The 21,642-nt window shown below is 44.5% G+C and overlaps 1 protein-coding gene across 2 annotated transcripts in view; it reads right to left on the reverse strand.

Moving 5' to 3' along the window:
• Nucleotides 1–430: 430 nt before the first annotated feature.
• The window catches only part of LOC138644434 (tubulin alpha-1A chain-like), a 31,363-nt gene continuing 10,151 nt past the window's right edge, over nucleotides 431–21,642 (reverse strand). The window contains exons 2-5 of one of the 2 annotated variants that reach the window (XM_069732797.1): nucleotides 3,673–3,839; nucleotides 2,652–2,874; nucleotides 2,422–2,570; nucleotides 431–1,486 (exon numbers count right to left, since the gene is read on the reverse strand). In XM_069732797.1, coding sequence (XP_069588898.1) covers nucleotides 503–1,486; nucleotides 2,422–2,570; nucleotides 2,652–2,874; nucleotides 3,673–3,675 — 1,359 coding nt within the window. In that variant the 5' untranslated portion in view covers nucleotides 3,676–3,839 and the 3' untranslated portion in view covers nucleotides 431–502. Of the gene's footprint in view, nucleotides 1,487–2,421; nucleotides 2,571–2,651; nucleotides 2,875–3,672; nucleotides 3,848–21,642 lie in introns of those variants that run through there. The other variant, XM_069732798.1, reaches the window with a different exon arrangement.

Raw genomic sequence — 21,642 nt, forward strand, 5'->3', positions numbered from 1 at the left:
CAGCCTGTCACTGCCTGTATGTGTCATTGCATAAATTACCTGTCCAGTAATTTTGGATTTTATTGTGTGTTTCTATTTTGTATATTGTTGTATTTTGTGCTAACAAAGCTTTGTACTATTTTTCTAATTAGTTTATTTCTTTGGTATTTCTATTTATTTATATTTACTACCTGTAGTTGGGAATTGTAACTCTTCTTGGTTTCTTATGGTTATTATATTGCTCTTTACAGTTTTTCCCCTAATATGGTCTTTACATATTATCAGTTCTGGTCTATGTATAAAATATCAGTTCTCTTCCTGATCTTAGGATCTCGGCTTTTAGTTGAGATCTGTGCTGCACTTTATGTACATGCTCAGTAGTGACGCAGGGCTGTGGAGTTGGAGTCGGAGGTTTGGTTTACCGACTCCACAGCCCTAGGAAAAACAGAAATTGTAATGAAAATATTTATTTGAAAGGTGTCTGAAAAAGGAACATTTTATCTCATACACATAATGCAGCCATTTAATACTCCTCTCCCTCCTCTCCTTCCCCCTCTCCTTCCACGCTATCAGTGCCGACCTCTTCGTAATCCTTCTCCAGGGCGGCCATGTCCTCCCGAGCCTCAGAGAACTCTCCCTCCTCCATGCCCTCTCCCACATACCAGTGCACGAAGGCTCGCTTGGCGTACATGAGGTCAAACTTGTGGTCCAGGCGAGCCCAGGCCTCGGCAATGGCGGTGGTGTTACTCAGCATGCACACAGCGCGCTGCACCTTGGCCAGGTCTCCACCGGGAACCACAGTTGGTGGTTGATAATTGATACCAACTTTGAACCCTGTTGGGCACCAGTCCACAAACTGGATGGTGCGCTTGGTCTTGATGGTGGCAATGGCGGCATTGACATCCTTAGGTACCACATCGCCGCGGTACAGCAGGCAGCAGGCCATGTATTTGCCGTGTCTGGGGTCACATTTCACCATCTGGTTGGCCGGCTCAAAGCAAGCGTTGGTGATCTCGGCAACAGTGAGCTGCTCATGGTAAGCTTTCTCTGCAGAGATGACGGGGGCATAGGTGGCCAGGGGGAAGTGGATACGGGGGTAGGGCACAAGGTTGGTCTGGAACTCTGTCAAGTCCACATTCAGAGCACCATCAAACCTGAGAGAGGCTGTGATGGAGGACACGATCTGACCGATCAGACGGTTCAGGTTGGTGTAGGTTGGGCGCTCAATGTCCAAGTTCCTGCGACAGATGTCATAGATGGCCTCATTGTCCACCATGAAGGCGCAGTCTGAGTGCTCCAGTGTGGTGTGCGTGGTGAGGATGGAGTTGTATGGCTCAACCACAGCGGTGGAGATCTGGGGGGCAGGGTAGATGGAGAACTCCAGCTTGGACTTCTTGCCATAGTCAACGGAGAGACGTTCCATCAAAAGTGAGGTAAAGCCTGATCCAGTGCCACCACCGAAACTGTGGAAGATGAGGAAGCCCTGGAGACCTGTGCACTGATCCGCCTGGAGAAATATAGAAGACATTAATTTATGGAAAAATTAACAAGTATTTATGAAACAATTATAGGGTGTCAAATAGGAAACACCGAGATATAACTGTGCTGTTTCTCTCCAGCCACCACTAGGGGGAGCTCAATTCTGCATTCTGATCACAATAATCATAACACAGTATGCACCAAGCTCCTGAGCTCCCCCTAGTGGTCGCCACAGGAAGACAGCAATGTTTTATTTACCGTAACTCTATGTCTGCTGAGTATTTGGTGCTCTGTCTTGCAAAAACTAAACTCTGACTGATGAACAGACATATTAAGAAATTTTTCAGCCAGACTTATTGAATCCAGAAAAGAAAATATGCTATTTGGCTCCATCACCATATGTGTTCACAAAAGAAATGTTTTTACTGAGTCACTAACCAAAATTTGAATCTTCCAGGCAACGTCCTCCCCAGAGTCTGGAAGAGCTCATTTACATAAAGCGATAAAAGATGATTTATCCGCAACAAGGCATCTGATGTGAGACCCACAGAAAGGACGTTTATTCAGCCTATAACCTGTATTTATTATTATTTATTATTATTGTTTATTTATATAGCACCATTGATTCCATGGTGCTGTACATGAGAAGGGGTTACATACAAGTTACAGATATCACTTACAGTAAACTAACAATGACGGACTGATACAGAGGGGCGAGGACCCTGCCCCCGCGGGCTTACATTCTACAGGATTATGGGGAAGGAGATAATAGGTCGAGGGTTGTAGGAGCTCCAGCATTGGTGAGGCGGTAGCCCATATGTATGTCCATATTAATGGTTTAGATAGGTCAAATGTGGTGACAGTTTCCCTTAAGGTACATAGTCATTGTCAGCCCACGTGTCATAGATCTTAGCTAAGAATATAGCAAACATGTCTAAGCCTGGACCAGCACAATTAACTCACCAGCTTACGGGTCCTGTCCAGCACCAGATCAATGATCTCTTTGCCAATGGTGTAATGGCCACGGGCGTAGTTATTGGCGGCATCTTCCTTGCCGGTGATGAGCTGCTCAGGGTGGAACAGTTGTCTGTAGGTTCCAGTTCTCACCTCATCTGTAGGAGGGAAACAATGGAGGTGTTAGAGATCCAGAACCGTCCGCCCCTCTTATCTCCCAAGATCTTTGCTAAACTCACCGATCACAGTGGGCTCCAGGTCCACAAACACAGCGCGGGGGACATGTTTACCAGCCCCCGTCTCACTGAAGAAGGTATTGAAGGAATCGTCTCCTCCACCGATGGTCTTATCACTGGGCATCTGCCCGTCCGGCTGGATACCGTGTTCCAGGCAGTACAACTCCCAGCAGGCATTGCCCATCTGGACTCCGGCCTGGCCAACGTGGATAGAGATACATTCCCTCTGTATGGGGCAGATGGGGGGATATGATGAGGGTCAGACTATATGCATCAGAATCAGTCACATGGAAGATGTATGTAACAGATCACAGAGATCACACAGACCAGACTGATACATTGTAATAAGTAGTTTATATTGGAGAGAGGACACATAACAGATGAGACTGGACAATCACACATAGGTCACATATATGGGGCAGGAGATCGGACATAATACATGAGAGCGGGCAGTTACATAGAACGTATGATAGATCGGATAAGATAGGTGCACATTTCAGATTGGACAATCACACATAGGTCACATATACGGGGCAGGAGATCGGACATAATACATGAGAGCGGGCAGTTACATAGAACGTATGATAGATCGGATTAGATAGGTGCACATTTCAGATTGGACAATCACACATGTGATAGGTGACAATAGATAGTTACCCATATGATAGATTACATTGAGCAGCATATTAGAAAAGTTTAGAAAGTCAAAGATAAATGAAATTGGACAGTCACATATAGATTTCCTTAAGAAGTAACACATATAACACATAAAATTGTGTTGATGAGATCAGACACGTGAGATTGTACAGACACATATAGATTAGATTGTGTATAAATATAGAAGATGGGATAAGGTTGTGTAGATGAGACCAGATTGAACAATATACAATAAATTATACAATGACGTACACATCAGATTAGACATATAAAGCCGTGTTCCCACATTCAGCATTTGGTTAGTATTTTACATCAGGAGTGGAACAATCAGAGGAAAAGTCTAATAGAACAGAGATTGGGCACTCACCATGGTGTCGGCTGTGGATCTCCAAGCTCCGGTGAGTTAGGACTTCGGATGTGGAGGGTTTCTGTCCTCTGTGTTCTCCTCCCTATATATATAGGAGTCAGCAGAGTCCTTAGTAACAGGAGCCGGGGGCAGGTGACCCCCAATCTCCAGGACACCAGAGCCCTGCCCTGTGTATAACACAACACAACCGTTACCAGGTATCACCTCCAGGGCAGAGGAGAATGGAGGGAAGCAGAGAGGGAAACCCAGAGGGAGGGAAAAGTGGGAATAAGGAGGGAAAAAGCACAGACTGCAGAGACTTTGGGTCGTGTAACTATTAGTATCATTGCATCTTCTGTATCTTATATCAGCTTCAATTATTATATTAGAAGCTGCACCAATCCGCCCCATTCCGATAGCTTACTACAATGTATCAGCGCAAGTAGAATATATTATAGACTGTATATAACAGGGGCCGACATGTACCATAATTAGTGCAACCTGGGCCCGAGAGGTAAGGGGCCGCTATTGACTCAAAAGCAGGTGGAAATGTGCATTATGATTAGTATTGTTCTCGCCCAGGGGCCTTTTCTGTCTGTGTCCGCTTCTGGTGTATAAATAATCATAATTAGCAAAAAATACACTAAAAAATACATAATAAATAATCCAAAAGAGATCAACTCCTCGCTAAATTTTATTTTAGGGAAAATATATGATTACAAGATTAAAGAGTAAAAATATATTTTCATTTACAATTTTTTAATTTTAAGATTTAAAAATATCTAATAATCCCATTTGTGGATGTGAGGTTCTGGTATATCAGTCCACATTAAACTGCAGCATTTCTGAGTTGGAAGTGAGTGCCGGATTATGAGATTTTCTGGATTATCAGAATTTGGATTTATTAGTGATGTTATAGTATTTTCATGTTAATCGGTAGACTGAAGTTGTGCTTGACCCCCCTCAAACTGTTACCGGCTTGTATACCCTCACCATAGAGATGTGACCTCATCTATATACCCCTCGTGTTGGGTTTCCTCAGCTATATAGCTGCTCTCTTTGTATCTGGTGATTGGTTATAACGCTTCCCTAGATACAATGTAACTCTTTGTGTTTGAGAACAATTGGTTGCTATGGGAGACTGTAAACAAAGTCAGGAGGTTTATGCAGCTACCTACAGACTGTGCTCAGGTGTGGAACAGGATCAATGACAAAGATAAAAATGAGACCCCCTTTCAGCTGCTGCCTGACACCAGCACAAAACAAAGGAGGTCCTGCTGCTTCTTTCCCATTTTTGGTACTTATGCACTTTTTCCACTTTGTTTCCCTCCATCCATTAGATGGAGACAAGACCAACCTGGAAGGAGCCCACTGTCCCTTGGAGCAACATAGCAGCTACATGGGCTCCTACATCACTATGTACAACCCCTGGCAAAAATTATGGAATCACCGTCCTTGGAAGATGTTCATTCAGTTGTTTAATTTTGTAGAAAAAAAGCAGATCACAGACATGGCACAAAACTAAAGTCATTTCAAATGGCAACTTTCTGGCTTTAAGAAACACTAAAAGAAATCAAGAACAAAAAATGTGGTAGTCAGTAATGGTTACTTTTTTTTAGTTAAGCATAGGGGAAAAATTATGGAATCACTCAATTCTGAGGAAAGAATTATGGAATCATCAAAAATAAACAAACAAAAAAATCACTCCAACACATCACTAGTATTTTGGCTTTTCTAACAGCTTGCAGTCTCTGAGGCCTGGACTAAGGGTCTGAGGGTCACACAGGACTCTTCATCAATCTGGCTCCAACGTTCTCTGCTGTTGCCAGATCAGCTTTGCAGGTTGGATTCTTGTCATCGACCATTTTCTTCAACTTCCACCAAAGATTTTATATTGGATTGAGATCCGGACTATTTGCAGCCATGACATTGACCTTATGTGTCTTTTTTCCAGGAATGTTTGCGCAGTTTTTGCTCTATGGCAGGATGCATTATCATCTTGAAAAATGATTTCATTATCCCCAAACATCTTTTCAATTGATGGGATAAGAAAAGTGTCCAAAATATCAACATAAACTTGTGCATTTATTGAAGATGTAATGACAGCCATCTCCCCAGTGCCTTTACCTGACATGCAGCCCCATATCATCAATGACTGTGGACATTTGCATGTTCTCTTCAGGCAGTCATCTTTATAAATCTCATTGGAACGGCACCAAACAAAAGTTCCAGCATCATCACCTTGCCCAATGCAGATCCGCGATTCATCACTGAATATGACTTTCATCCAGTCATCCACAGTCCACCATTGCTTTTCCTTAGCCCATTGTAACTTAGTTTTTATCCGTATAGGTGTTAATGATGGCTTTCATTTAGCTTTTCTGTATGTAAATCCCATTTCCTTTAGGCGGTTTCTTAGGGTATGTTTCCACGTGCAGTAAACGCTGTGTTTGACGCTGCATAGAGACGCAGCGTCAAACACGCAGCGTCCAGATGTTACAGCATAGTGGAGGGGATTGAATGAAATCCCGTCTCCACTATGCGTGGTAACACGCACGCGGCGGCCCTGCGACTCCGGACATGCGGCGCGTCTTTTAAGATTGCAGCATGTCCGTATACCTTGTGGCGACGCTGCGTCGCCGCAAGGTATAACACAGGGCCCTATGGTGGGGTGCGATGATCCCGGATATGTGCTATGAACACATCCAGCATCATCACGTCCCAGAAGGGGGCAGAGCTTAGCGCTGAGCGGGTTTGCCACTCCGACTAAACCGCCGGCCATCCTGAAGGTGGACACATACCCTTACAGTTCGGTCACAGATATTGACTCCAGTTTCCACCCATTCGTTCCTCATTTGTTTTGTTGCGCATTTCCTGTTTTGGAGACATATTGCTTTAAGTTTCCGGTCTTGACGCTTTGATGTCTTCCTTGGTCTACCAGTATGTTTGCCTTTAACAACCTTCCCATGTTGTTTGTATTTAGTCCAGATTTTAGACACAGCTGACTGGGAACAACCAACATCTTTTGCAACATTGCGTGATGATTTACCCGTTTTATTAATCCTCTCCTTTGTTTCAATTGACATCTCTCGTGTTGGAGCCATGATTCATGTCAGTCTACTTGGTACATCAGGTCTCCAAGGTGTGATCACTCCTTTTTAGATGCAGACTAACGAGCAGATCTAATTTGATGAAGGTGTTATTTTTGGGTATGAAAATTTACAGGGTGATTCCATAATTTTTTCCTCAGAATTGAGTGATTCCATAATTTTTCCCCTATGCTTGGTTAAAAAAAAGTAACCATTACTGACTACCACATTTTTGTTCTTGATTTCTTTTAGTGTTTCCTAAAGCCAGAAAGTTGCCATTTGAAATGACTTTAGTTTTGTGCCATGTCTGTGATCGGCTTTTTTCTACAAAATTAAACTGAATGAACATCCTCCAAGGCCGGTGATTCCATAATTTATGCCAGGGGTTGTACACCCTTAACAGAAGGAGAAGCTGGTCACAATGGTTGATGTCCGGGGAAAGATTCATTGTCATTCGTATTTTATTCATTGACATCTCTGCTGTTTTTATTCATGAGTCCATTGAGAGGTCCAACTAGCGATTGACAGCTATCTCAGCATGCACAACTATAGAGGGAAGACTGTCAATCACCGATAGGACCGCCCACTGGACTCATGCATACAAACATCGGGGATTTCAATGAATAAAATGCAATTTTTAGTGACACTTTTCTCAGAAATACCAATTTTATCAGCTTCACCTGCCCTATAACATCCTGCCTGCAGATCAGACACCATATTCAACATGACAGGTTCCCCTTAAGACCATACTAAAATAAGAGGCTATATGGGGTGCATATAGGGCCGGCCGTAGGGGTGTGCGACCAGTAACCTGAACATACGCATGGCCCATCCCATCCCCCTCTGCTAAAATCTATGCAGCAGATGTATAATGCTGCTGCTGAGGGTCCCACGTATAAAGGGCTTTTCATAAGTATACAGTGTATCAGTCTATTATTATAAAAATGTCTGATAATTGCAGGTCCCAGAGGTGAGGTCAGTATCAGTATTGGTGTCTGAGGGGGATCATATGCACCACATTCCTTTTAGTTTGGGGATGGTGAAAGGAGTTAGTGGTGGTCTGGAACATGGAGGTCTACGTATATCATTATTGGGTCCACATTGACTTGTAGGATCGCTACCTTCCAGTAGGTGGCACTAGAGTTCTAGCTCTCTTCCTCTGTGAAGAGACAATTTACATAATTAAGATTATTTATAGGCGTCAGAGCTTTGCTTCCCGATACAGAGCTCCAAATCTTCTGCTTTTCTTTACACCACCTTCCCCTGCCTGCAGACATTGGTGATAAACCACTGGGCAGGGTGCTCCCCCTAGTGGCAGCACAAAGAATTAGATCATTTAAAGGGGTTGTCCATATTTGCACAACCCACAGTGTGCTGAACAAAATAAAAAATAAGTATATTTGAAACTGTTAAACTGTAAAGCGCTGCGGAATATGTTGGCGCTATATAAAGATTATTAATGACGGTGAGTCATTGGACGTGGTATATCTCGATTTTTCCAAAGCGTTTGATACAGTGCCGCACAAGAGGTTGGTACACAAAATGAGAATGCTTGGTCTGGGGGAAAATGTGTGTAAATGGGTTAGTAACTGGCTTAGTGATAGAAAGCAGAGGGTGGTTATAAATGGTATAGTCTCTAACTGGGTCGCTGTGACCAGTGGGGTACCGCAGGGGTCAGTATTGGGACCTGTTCTCTTCAACATATTCATTAATGATCTGGTAGAAGGTTTACACAGTAAAATATCGATATTTGCAGATGATACAAAACTATGTAAAGCAGTTAATACAAGAGAAGATAGTATTCTGCTACAGATGGATCTGGATAAGTTGGAAACTTGGGCTGAAAGGTGGCAGATGAGGTTTAACAATGATAAATGTAAGGTTATACACATGGGAAGAGGGAATCAATATCACCATTACACACTGAACGGGAAACCACTGGGTAAATCTGACAGGGAGAAGGACTTGGGGATCCTAGTTAATGATAAACTTACCTGGAGCAGCCAGTGCCAGGCAGCAGCTGCCAAGGCAAACAGGATCATGGGGTGCATTAAAAGAGGTCTGGATACACATGATGAGAGCATTATACTGCCTCTGTACAAATCCCTAGTTAGACCGCACATGGAGTACTGTGTCCAGTTTTGGGCACCGGTGCTCAGGAAGGATATAATGGAACTAGAGAGAGTACAAAGGAGGGCAACAAAATTAATAAAGGGGATGGGAGAACTACAATACCCAGATAGATTAGCGAAATTAGGATTATTTAGTCTAGAAAAAAGACGACTGAGGGGCGATCTAATAACCATGTATAAGTATATAAGGGGACAATACAAATATCTCGCTGAGGATCTGTTTATACCAAGGAAGGTGACGGGCACAAGGGGGCATTCTTTGCGTCTGGAGGAGAGAAGGTTTTTCCACCAACATAGAAGAGGATTCTTTACTGTTAGGGCAGTGAGAATCTGGAATTGCTTGCCTGAGGAGGTGGTGATGGCGAACTCAGTCGAGGGGTTCAAGAGAGGCCTGGATGTCTTCCTGGAGCAGAACAATATTGTATCATACAATTATTAGGTTCTGTAGAAGGACGTAGATCTGGGGATTTATTATAATGGAATATAGGCTGAACTGGATGGACAAATGTCTTTTTTCGGCCTTACTAACTATGTTACTATGTTACTATATTATAACCAGTGGGCCGGCGCTTCTTTTTCGCTCTAAACAGTCTAATGACATTGTTATGTTATATGAGCGCTGCAGACGATCAGCGGCTGAGCCTTCATAATAATGTTTGTGTAAGGGCTACAGCCAATCAGCCGCCGCGGATCGGCTGCAGCGCTCATGTGACATTGTTGGCTTTTCTTACTGCATACGACAAATGCACTTTGCTAAATACAGCGTGAAGAAGCCTTGGATGAAAACCCAAACCCGGATCTTCTAGGCAGGAACAATAGAGATTTTTACATATTTCACTCTTCTATTCACATGTTCACGGTGAAGTTATAACTTACACAGACACAAAAGTTAGTACCGCCCCCCCCCCCATTATTTACCATATAGACGCAGCCATAATAATGCACGGCCCAGTTCTGCCTCTTATTTTCCTACATTTTATCTGAATAAAGCAGACGCCGATTGTCGGCCCTGACGGCTGTGACGGGCAGATAACTGCAGGCGCTACGTGACCCCGAGAACAATTGGTGCCATGATGCCAGGCGTTTGCTCTCCACCGGGCGAGGAGACGTTTGTTGAGTAGCTGCGGATGGAGACATGTTGTGGTCCAGGACGTCTGTAGATCAGAAGCGTCTTATTGTAATAAAGTCTCAATGTGCAGGAGGGGATACTTGGTATTCTGTAACTTGTATGTAACCCCTTCTCATGTACAGCACCATGGAATCAATGGTGCTATATAAATAATAATAATTCCCAGTGACCAAAACGATTAATTGTCACATTGTTTTACCCTCAAAGTGATTCCTGGAAGAAATGTTACACAGCGCCACTGTTTTTTTTGTTTATCCGACTTTACATAAAATGGAATAAAAGGTGATCAAAATCTTATATCTCAAAACAGAATCAATAAAGCATTTTGGAAATGACCTGACTGTTGTGGGATGAAACTGTGAAGCTCTCACAAGGTCGTCTGTCCTACCGTATACACGGTGAGCTGCTCCCTACATATACTGTTATCTTCCCATAGGGCCCCATTCGTCACACAGAGGTCGTCTGAACAATATGCATCTTTGTTTCACTGGATAAGAAAGCACCGCACTATTCTATAAAGAGCAGCACTGCAAAGAATTGTATACAATGGGTCTCTATGGTGGATGGAAATGAAGCATCTACCCTGACTGCATCCACCATAGCTCCTGAACATATGAGCACAATGTCGTTGTGTCTAGCTAACCTCACCTATATATTATTTTTATACACCCTGGGGTAACGTCCTCCTGGAATCACCAAACTGTTGTGAATTCTGTTATCGAACTCCCTCCTGTGGTCATGAATGATACTTCGGCGAGTTCTGTCCATGGACTCCCTCTGGTGGCTGAGTGGAGCTGCTGCTTCTGAGGTTCCTTCCACAGGTGACGTGGTTTATCCTTTGGTTGGCTGCTCTATTTAACTCCGCTCAGATCGTTACTCCATGCCAGCTGTCAATGTTCTTGTACTGGTTCAGTTCGCTCTTGGATCTTACGGGTGACCTGTCTACTCCAGCAGAAGCTAAGTCCCTGCTAGTTTATTATTTGTTCGTTTTCTTGTCCAGCTTGCTATCATGATTTTGCCGTGCTAGCTGGAAGCTCTGGGATGCAGAGTGGCACCTCCGCACGGTGAGTCTGTGCGGAGGTCTTTTTGCACACTCTGCGTGGTTTTTTGTGCTGACCGCAAAGATACCTTTCCTATCCTCAGTCTGTTTAGTTAGTCTGGCCTCCCTTTGCTGAAACTTGTTTCATTCCTGTGTTTGTGACTTTCATCTTTACTCACAGTCAATATATGTGGGGGGCTGCCTTTTCCTTTGGGAAATTTCTCTGAGGCAAGGTAGGCTTTATTTTCTATCTCTAGGGCTAGTTAGCTCTTAGGCTGTGAAGAGGCGTCTAGGCAGAGTTAGGTACGCTCCACGGCTATTTCTAGTGTGTGTGATAGGATTAGGGGTTGCGGTCAGCAGAGCTCCCACTTCCCAGAGCTAGTTCTGTGTCAGTTTAACCATCAGGTCGTTCCAGGTGCTCCTAACCCCCAGGTCCATAACACCAAACCCAGACTCCTCCATCAGATAGAGAAGTGTGATCCGTCACTGCACAGAACACGTCTCCTCCAGAGTCCAGTGGTGGCGGCTTTACACCGCTCCATCCGACGCTCGGCATTGTGCTTGGTGACGTACAGCTGCATGCAGCTGCTCGGCCATGAAGCTCCTGGCGGGGGGCACAGTGTTTGTGCTGATACCAGAGGAGGTCTGGACTCTGTAGTTATGGTGACTTTTCTCCCTTCTGCTTCTCAGCACCCGTCCCCCCGCTCTGTAACATTACAGGGTCTCCACTTCATGAGTGAATTTCTGCGGTTCCTTCTACTCAATAATATCACTCACAGCTGATGGAGAAAGTCATGAAATGACTTGTTACCCCAGGGGCTCCTATCAGGGCCGCCATGAGAGCATTACTGCCCTTACTGCTGCATGGGGCCCGGTGAGCAGAAGAGAAGAGGGGGGACCGGACCCAATCTGGGACCCCGCCTCTTGTGCTTCTGCTCACTGGGCTTCAGGGTATAATATACTGTGCACTGGTGCCAGGAGCTTTCCTGCCTGGTGCTGCACAGCCGTCAACTCCAGGGCTTCCTCCTCCTGCTTCTTCTGTGGTGCGCTGGTGAAGACATGTACGCTATGACGTCATCGCGTACACACCAGTATGTACATGCGCCACTCGCCAGGAGGACAGTAGAAGTGGAGCTGCAGGGGATCCTCTGAGAGGTATGGAAAACTTTTTTTTAATAAAATTAATGAAATGAGTGTGAGGAGGGGGACAAATGCGGATGAATTGAAACTGGGGGAAGCAAATAATGATGAATTGATACTGGGGTGGGGAACAGCAAATGGTGATGAATTGAGACTGGGGGTCGGGCATACCAAATAATGATCGAGACTGGGGTGTGGGAGACAGCAAATGAGGATGAATTGAGATTGGGGTAGGGGACAGCAAATATTGTTTGTGACTGATGAGTGGAGAACAGAAAATAATTGAGACGGGGTGGGGGACAGCAAATGATTATGAATTGAGACTGGGGGATGGGGAACAGTAAATGTTGAGGACTTGAGGGTGGAGGAGAGCAAATGATCAACTGATGGGCTCCTGTTACTGTGCAGAGTGGCACTATATCACCTTTTTCTTTATCTGGCATAGTGTAGAAGTTGTGGGGAATACAGTCTGGAAGTGGTGCTCTAGATATCTATTATTTTCTGCAGAGACAAGTCTTGGCTGGAAGAAGTGATTGCGGTCTGTGCTGAATGAAGAAAAGAGAAGATGAAGGACTTCAACTAGAGATGTCACTGGTGAGTCAGTCTGTTACCTGTACACTGACAATATACAGTATATACAGAGCTCCTGTGTATAATACCACCAGCGATCACTGCATTACCTGTACACTATATAGAAGGCTACTGTGTATAATGTCACTGGTGATCCATGTATTACCTGTACACTGACACTATATACAGAGCTCCTATGTATAATGTCACTGGTGATCACTGTATTACCTGTACTCTTGACACTATATATAGAGCTCCTGTGTATGTTACTGGTGATCACTGTATTACCTGTACTCTGACACTATATATAGATCTCCTGTGTATGTCACTGATGCCTGAACACTGACACTATATACAGAGCTCCTGTGTATAATGTCCCTGGTGACCACTGTACTACCTGTACACTGACACTATATACAGAGCTCCTGTGTATGATACTACCAGTTTTCACTGCATTACCTGTACACTATATAGAAGGCTACTGTGTATAATGTCACTGGTGATCCATGTATTACCTGTACACTGACACTATATACAGAGCTCCTGTGTATGTTACTGGTGTTCACTGTATTACCTGTACTGACACTATATATAGAGCTCCTGTGTATGTCACTGATAATGCCTGTATTACCTGTACACTGACACTATATACAGAGCTCCTGTGTGTAATATCACTGGTGATCACTATATTACCTGTACACTGACACTATATATAGAGCTCCTGTGTATATAATGTGTTGTGAATTCTGTGGCTGAGTTCACTTCTGTGGTCACAAGTGGTATTGCAGTCTCTGGGCTTCCTCCCTCAGGTGTTTTGGTGAGCTCGTTGGCTGCCTTGCTATTTAGCTCCACCTGAGTCTGTCTTCCTTGCTCCTTGTCAATGTTCCAGTGTTGGATCTGAGCTACTGCATCTTTCCTTGGGCCTGCTGCTCTGCTAGATAAGTGCTTCTAGTTTGTTTTCTGTTTTTTCTGTCCAGCTTGTTATTATCTTTTGCTGGAAGCTCTGAGAAGCAAAGGGGTGCACCGCCGTGCTGTTAGTTCGGCACGGTGGGTCTTTTTGCCCCTTTGCGTGGTTTTCGTTTTAGGGTTTTTTGTAGACTGCATAGTTCTCTTTGCTATCCTCGCTCTGTCTAGAATATCGGGCCTCACTTTGCTGAATCTATTTCATTCCTACGTTTGTCTTTTCATCTTGCTAACAGTCATTATATGTGGGGGCTGCCTATTCCTTTGGGGTATTTCTCTGAGGTAAGTCAGGCTTGTATTTCTATCTTCAGGCTAGTCAGCTCCTCAGGCAGTGCCGAGTTGCATAGGTAGTTATAGGCGCAATCCACTGCTGCTTCCAGTTGTGTGAGGATAGATCAGGTACTGCAGTCTACAGAGATTCCACGTCTCAGAGCTCGTCCTATTGTTTTGGGTTATTGCCAGATCTCTGTATGTGCGCTGATTACTGCACGCTGTGTTGCCTGATTGCCAGCCATAACAGTACAAGGAGCCATTCAATGATTTCCAATAGAGGGAAAAAAGAAATCCTGACATCATTTTTTTTTCTTAGCTCTGTCTTCAGTCTTTTTTTTCCCCTAGACATTAGAGTGCTTCAGGACACAGCTGTGGACATGGATATTCAGGCTCTGTGCTCCTCAATGGATAATCTCGTTGTAAATGTACAAAAGATTCAAGATACTATTGATCAGAAATCGATGCTAGAACCAAGAATTCCGATTCCTGATTTGTTTTTTGGTGACAGAACTAAGTTCCTGAGCTTCAGAAATAATTGTAAGCTATTTTTGGCCTTGAAACCTCATTCTTCTGGTAATCCTATTCAACAGGTTTTGATTATTATTTCTTTTTTGCGCGGCGACCCACAGGACTGGGCGTTTTCTCTTGCACCAGGAGATTCTGCATTGAGTAATGTTGATGCATTTTTCCAGGCGCTGGGATTGCTTTACGATGAGCCTAATTCAGTGGATCAAGCTGAGAAAAATCTGCTGGCTTTATGCCAGGGTCAGGATGATGTAGAAGTATATTGTCAGAAATTTAGAAAATGGTCAGTACTCACTCTGTGGAATGAATCTGCACTAGCGGCTTTGTTCAGAAAGGGTCTCTCTGAAGCTCTTAAGGATGTAATGGTGGGATTTCCTATGCCTGCTGGTTTGAATGAGTCTATGTCCTTGGCCATTCAGATCGGTCGTCGCTTGCGCGAGCGTAAATCTGTGCACCATCTGGCGGTATTGTCTGAGAGTAAGCCTGAGCCTATGCAGTGCGACAGGACTATGACTAAAGTAGAACGGCACGAACACAGACGTCTGAACAGACTGTGTTTCTATTGTGGTGATTCTACTCATGCTATTTCTAATTGTCCTAAGCGCACTAGGCGGTTCGATAGCTCTGCCGTTATTGGTACTGTACAGTCCAAATTCCTTTTGTCCATTACCTTAATGTGCTCTTTGTCATCATATTCTGTCATGGCGTTTGTGGATTCAGGCGCTGCCCTGAATCTGATGGATTTGGATTATGCTAAACGTTGTGGATTTTTCTTGGAGCCTTTGCGGTGTCCTATTCCGTTGAGAGGAATTGATGCTACACCTCTGGCCAAGAATAAGCCTCAGTACTGGGCCCAGCTGACCATGTGCATGGCTCCTGCACATCAGGAAGTTATTCGCTTTTTGGTACTGCATAATTTGCATGATGTGGTCGTGTTGGGGTTGCCATGGCTACAAACCCATAATCCAGTATTGGATTGGAACTCTATGTCGGTAACCAGCTGGGGTTGTCAGGGAGTACATGGTGATGTTCCATTTTTGTCTATTTCGTCATCCATTCCTTCTGACATCCCAGAGTTCTTGTCGGACTTTCAGGATGTATTTGAAGAGTCCAAGTCTGATGCCCTTCCTCCGCATAGGAATTGTGATTGTGCTATCGATTTGATTCCTGGTAGTAAATTCCCTAAGGGTCGTTTATTTAATTTGTCCGTACCTGAACACACCGCTATGCGCAGTTATGTGAAGGAGTCCCTGGAGAAGGGACATATTCGCCCATCGTCGTCACCATTGGGAGCAGGGTTCTTTTTTGTAGCCAAGAAGGATGGTTCGCTAAGACCGTGTATTGATTACCGCCTTCTTAATAAGATCACTGTTAAGTTTCAGTATCCCTTGCCATTGATTTCTGACTTGTTTGCTCGGATTAAGGGGGCTAGTTGGTTTACTAAGATTGATCTTCGTGGTGCGTATAATCTGGTGAGAATCAGGCAGGGAGATGAATGGAAAACGGCATTTAATACGCCCGAGGGTCATTTTGAGTATCTGGTGATGCCGTTCGGACTTGCCAATGCTCCATCTGTTTTTCAGTCTTTTATGCATGACATTTTCCGTGAGTATCTGGATAAATTCTTGATTGTTTACTTGGATGACATTTTGATCTTCTCAGATGATTGGGAGTCTCATGTGAAGCAAGTCAGAATGGTTTTCCAGGTACTGCGTGCTAATTCCTTGTTCGTGAAGGGATCAAAGTGTCTCTTCGGTGTGCAGAAAGTTTCATTTTTGGGGTTCATCTTTTCCCCTTCTACTATCGAGATGGATCCGGTTAAGGTTCAGGCCATCCAGGATTGGACTCAGCCGACATCTCTAAAAAGTTTGCAGAAATTCCTGGGCTTTGCTAATTTTTATCGTCGCTTCATCTGTAATTTTTCTAGCATTGCCAGACCATTGACCGATTTGACCAAGAAGGGTGCTGATTTGGTTAATTGGTCTTCTGCTGCCGTGGAAGCTTTTCAGGAGTTGAAGCGTCGTTTTTGCTGTGCCCCTGTGTTGTGTCAACCTGATGTTTCTCTTCCGTTCCAGGTCGAGGTTGATGCTTCTGAGATTGGAGCAGGGGCGGTTTTGTCACAGAGAGGTTCTGGTTGCTCTGTGTTCAAACCATGTGCTTTCTTTTCCAGGAAATTTTCTGCTGCTGAGCGTAATTATGATGTGGGCAACCGAGAGTTGCTGGCCATGAAGTGGGCATTCGAGGAGTGGCGTCATTGGCTTGAGGGTGCTAAGCATCGCGTGGTGGTTTTGACTGATCATAAGAACCTTACTTATCTTGAGTCTGCCAAGCGCTTGAATCCTAGACAGGCTCGTTGGTCGTTATTTTTTGCTCGTTTTGATTTTGTGATTTCATACCTTCCGGGCTCTAAAAATGTGAAGGCGGATGCTCTGTCTAGGAGTTTTGTGCCCGACTCTCCGGGGTTATCTGAGCCGGCGAGTATCCTCAAGGAAGGAGTCATTGTGTCTGCCATCTCCCCTGATTTGCGGAGAGTGTTGCAGAAATTTCAGGCTAATAAACCTGATCGTTGTCCGGCCGAGAAACTGTTCGTCCCTGATAGGTGGACTAGTAAAGTTATCTCTGAACTTCATTGTTCGGTGCTGGCCGGTCATCCAGGAATCTTTGGTACCAGGGAGTTGGTTGCTAGATCCTTCTGGTGGCCATCTCTGTCACGGGATGTGCGTGCTTTTGTGCAGTCCTGTGGAATTTGTGCTAGGGCTAAGCCCTGCTGTTCACGTGCCAGTGGGTTGCTTTTGCCCTTGCCGGTCCCGAAGAGGCCTTAGACACATATTTCGATGGATTTCATTTCTGACCTTCCCGTTTCTCAAAAGATGTCTGTCATTTGGGTGGTCTGTGATCGCTTTTCTAAAATGGTCCATCTGGTGCCCTTGGTTAAATTGCCTTCCTCCTCTGATTTGGTGCCTTTGTTCTTCCAGCATGTGGTTCGTTTACATGGCATTCCTGAGAATATTGTTTCTGACAGAGGTTCCCAGTTTGTCTCGAGGTTCTGGCGAGCCTTTTGTGGTAGGATGGGCATTGACCTATCTTTTTCCTCGGCCTTCCATCCTCAGACTAATGGCCAGACCGAACGAACCAATCAGACCTTGGAAACATATCTGAGATGTTTTGTTTCCGCTGACCAGGATGATTGGGTGTCATTTTTGCCGTTGGCTGAGTTCGCCCTTAATAATCGGGCCAGCTCGGCTACCTTGGTCTCTCCATTTTTCTGCAATTCTGGGTTCCATCCTCGTTTCTCTTCAGGACAGGTTGAGTCTTCGGACTGTCCTGGTGTGGATTATGTGGTGGACAGGTTGCAGCAGATCTGGACTCAGGTAGTGGACAATTTGACCTTGTCCCAGGAGAAGGCTCAGCTTTTCGCTAATCGCAGACGCCGTGTGGGACCCCGACTTCGTGTTGGGGATTTGGTTTGGTTATCTTCTCGTCATATACCTATGAAGGTTTCCTCTCCTAAATTTAAACCTCGTTTTATTGGTCCGTATAGGATTTCTGAGATTCTCAATCCGGTGTCTTTTCGTCTGACCCTCCCAGACTCCTTTTCCATACATAATGTATTCCATAGGTCGTTGTTGAGGAGATACGTGGCACCTATGGTTCCATCTGTGGAGCCTCCTGCCCCTGTTTTGGTGGAGGGGGAATTGGAGTATATTGTGGAGAAGATTTTGGATTCTCGTGTCTCTAGACGGAGACTCCAGTATCTGGTCAAATGGAAGGGTTATGCTCAGGAAGATAATTCCTGGGTTTTTGCCTCTGATGTCCATGCCCCAGATCTTGTTCGTGCCTTTCATGTGGCTCATCCTGGTCGGCCTGGGGGTTCTGGTGAGGGTTCGGTGACCCCTCCTCAAGGGGGGGGTACTGTTGTGAATTCTGTGGCTGAGTTCACTTCTGTGGTCACAAGTGGTATTGCAGTCTCTGGGCTTCCTCCCTCAGGTGTTTTGGTGAGCTCGTTGGCTGCCTTGCTATTTAGCTCCACCTGAGTCTGTCTTCCTTGCTCCTTGTCAATGTTCCAGTGTTGGATCTGAGCTACTGCATCTTTCCTTGGGCCTGCTGCTCTGCTAGATAAGTGCTTCTAGTTTGTTTTCTGTTTTTTCTGTCCAGCTTGTTATTATCTTTTGCTGGAAGCTCTGAGAAGCAAAGGGGTGCACCGCCGTGCTGTTAGTTCGGCACGGTGGGTCTTTTTGCCCCTTTGCGTGGTTTTCGTTTTAGGGTTTTTTGTAGACTGCATAGTTCTCTTTGCTATCCTCGCTCTGTCTAGAATATCGGGCCTCACTTTGCTGAATCTATTTCATTCCTACGTTTGTCTTTTCATCTTGCTAACAGTCATTATATGTGGGGGCTGCCTATTCCTTTGGGGTATTTCTCTGAGGTAAGTCAGGCTTGTATTTCTATCTTCAGGCTAGTCAGCTCCTCAGGCAGTGCCGAGTTGCATAGGTAGTTGATAGGCGCAATCCACTGCTGCTTCCAGTTGTGTGAGGATAGATCAGGTACTGCAGTCTACAGAGATTCCACGTCTCAGAGCTCGTCCTATTGTTTTGGGTTATTGCCAGATCTCTGTATGTGCGCTGATTACTGCACGCTGTGTTGCCTGATTGCCAGCCATAACAATAATGTCACTGGTGATCACTATATTATCTGTATACTGACACTATATACAGAGCTCCTGCGTGTAATGTCACTGGTGTTCCCTGTATTAACTGTACACTGACACTATATACAGAGCTCCTATGTATTATGTCACTGGTGATTACTATATTACCTGAACACTGACACTATGTGCATATCTCCTGTGTATAATGGCATTTATGGTAATATTAGTATTGTGGGGTTTTTTTTTATCAATCATCAGTATTGTAGTATTTGGCCACTATGTGCTGGTAATATGTGGTCTGGTCATGGTGTGGCAGTATATGTTCCTCGTATGTGGTATTATTTCGTCACTATGTGGTGGTAATATGTGGTCCGGCCATGATGTGACAATATTTGTCCCATGTATGTGGTATTATTTGGTCACTGTGGTGGTAATATGTAGTCTGGTCATGGCTTGGTATTATTTGTCCCCTGTAATAATAATCTTTAAATAGCGCCAACATATTCTGCGGCGCTTTACAGTTTAATACACAACAGTCATAAGTAACAATGTTAACAATAACACAATAATTAAAGCACAATAAGAAGACCCTGCCCGTGAGAGCTTACAATCTACAATGAGGTGGAGGGAGACACAAAGAACAGGTGCGTATAATACCTGTATGTGGTATTATTGGGTCAGTATGTGGTGGTAATATGTGGTCTGCTATCGGATCACAGCAAGACAGATTGCTGATACTGCGCAGGCGCGGAAGGTGCCATCTTGGAGGAGGAATTATTTTTTTCTTCTCCAGTAAGATGGTGCTGCCGGCACATGCGCATTAGCAACAATCGGATCACAGCTATAGACACCTATAGCTACTACTGCGCAGCGCGGCTGGCACCATTTTCCAATAGTTTTTTTTCCCTAGCTCGATAACATCAAGAAAATGTATTATTGCCTCTCTAAACATGCGATTATGCTTCAGAGCAGGTGCCACGGCTGGTGCCTGCCTGCAGAAGCATTTTTTGTCTCTTTCTTCAGTATGTTAGGTATTCATTATGTAAACTGGGGGTCGGGTCACTCAGGGATCAGTGACCTGTCAGCAGTCTGCATTATGAATATCTAATCAGAGAACCACACACACCAGATATATCCCCGAGACAGCGGGTGTGCTGCTGGGAGTTATGGTAAAACCCTCAAACCGTTTATTCTCAATGTGGCATTAAAACATCTGCGGGTACAAACAAGATAATACGCAGCGCAAAATAACGGTCACTGCACCTCCTGCCCTGCGCGGTTTTGGACTTTTCATACCATTTGAAGAATAAAGAAATAGAAGATTGCTGAGCGGCATGCTTGATTTCTAACCGGAGACACCTTACAATCATGTATTTATTTATGTGAGATGAAAACATTTATGGGCTTTTTCCTGCATCTAATTGTTGGAGTGCTGCATTCTTCTGTGGATTTTACACTGATGTTTCCAAACTAACTTGGCAGTAAAAAAAATAAAATCTTGAACTGCAGTAGCTAGATGTGATCTGTAATCACTATGCAGACCAGCAGGTGGCGGTGTAGGACAGCAAAACTTAGTTGAGCACAGCGTTCTCCTTAACTTGGAATTTTATAATTTATATATTTATTATGCTCATTTATATACAGTGCAATCCTATTCCGCAGCATTTTACAGATGTTATCACTATCCCCAATGGGGCTCACAATCTAGAATCCATCATTACGTCTTTGGAGTCTGAGAAAACCGGAGAACGCAGATGAAACCCACATTTCAACCCAGAACCCCAGTGCTCAAAGCAACAGTGGAACCTGATCATGAATCATCACTGGCTGTACTGATTACAGCAAACATTGTGAAAAACTATCCCGGGACTGTGCGTCTCTGATGACAAGTCCAACACAGGACCTTAGATGGCTTCTCCCCGCGTGGATGATCTCTACCTAAACACACACAGACATAGGACCTGTGCAGGTACAGATTGGGGCTGGAATTCAGCCCTGGCGTTTGAAATCACACAGGTCCATGCTGTCCCCTGTTATGAAAGGCAATTCAGAATCACAATGGACATGGAGGTCAGAGCACATACAGTGAACTGACAATAACCCAAAATAATAGAACGAGCTCTGAGACGTGGGAACTCTGCAGACCGCAATCCCTAAGCCTATCAAACCACACTAAAGGTAGCCGTGGAGCGCTCCTGACCAGAACCTAGGCGCCTCGTCACAGCCTGAGAAACTAGCTAATCCTGAAGATAGAAAAATAAGCCTACCTTGCCTCAGAGAAATTCCCCAAAGGAAAAGGCAGCCCCCCACATATAATGACTGAGTAAGATGAAAACACAAACATAGAGATGAAACAGATTTAGCAAAGTGAGGCCCGACTAGCTGAACAGAACGAGGATAGGGAAGATAACTTTGCGGTCAGCACAAAAACCTATAAAAAACCACGCAGAGGGGACAAAAAGACCCTCCGCACCGACTAACGGTAC

This window comes from Ranitomeya imitator, chromosome 7 (genome assembly GCF_032444005.1).
Source record: "Ranitomeya imitator isolate aRanImi1 chromosome 7, aRanImi1.pri, whole genome shotgun sequence".
NCBI lineage: Eukaryota > Metazoa > Chordata > Amphibia > Anura > Dendrobatidae > Ranitomeya > Ranitomeya imitator.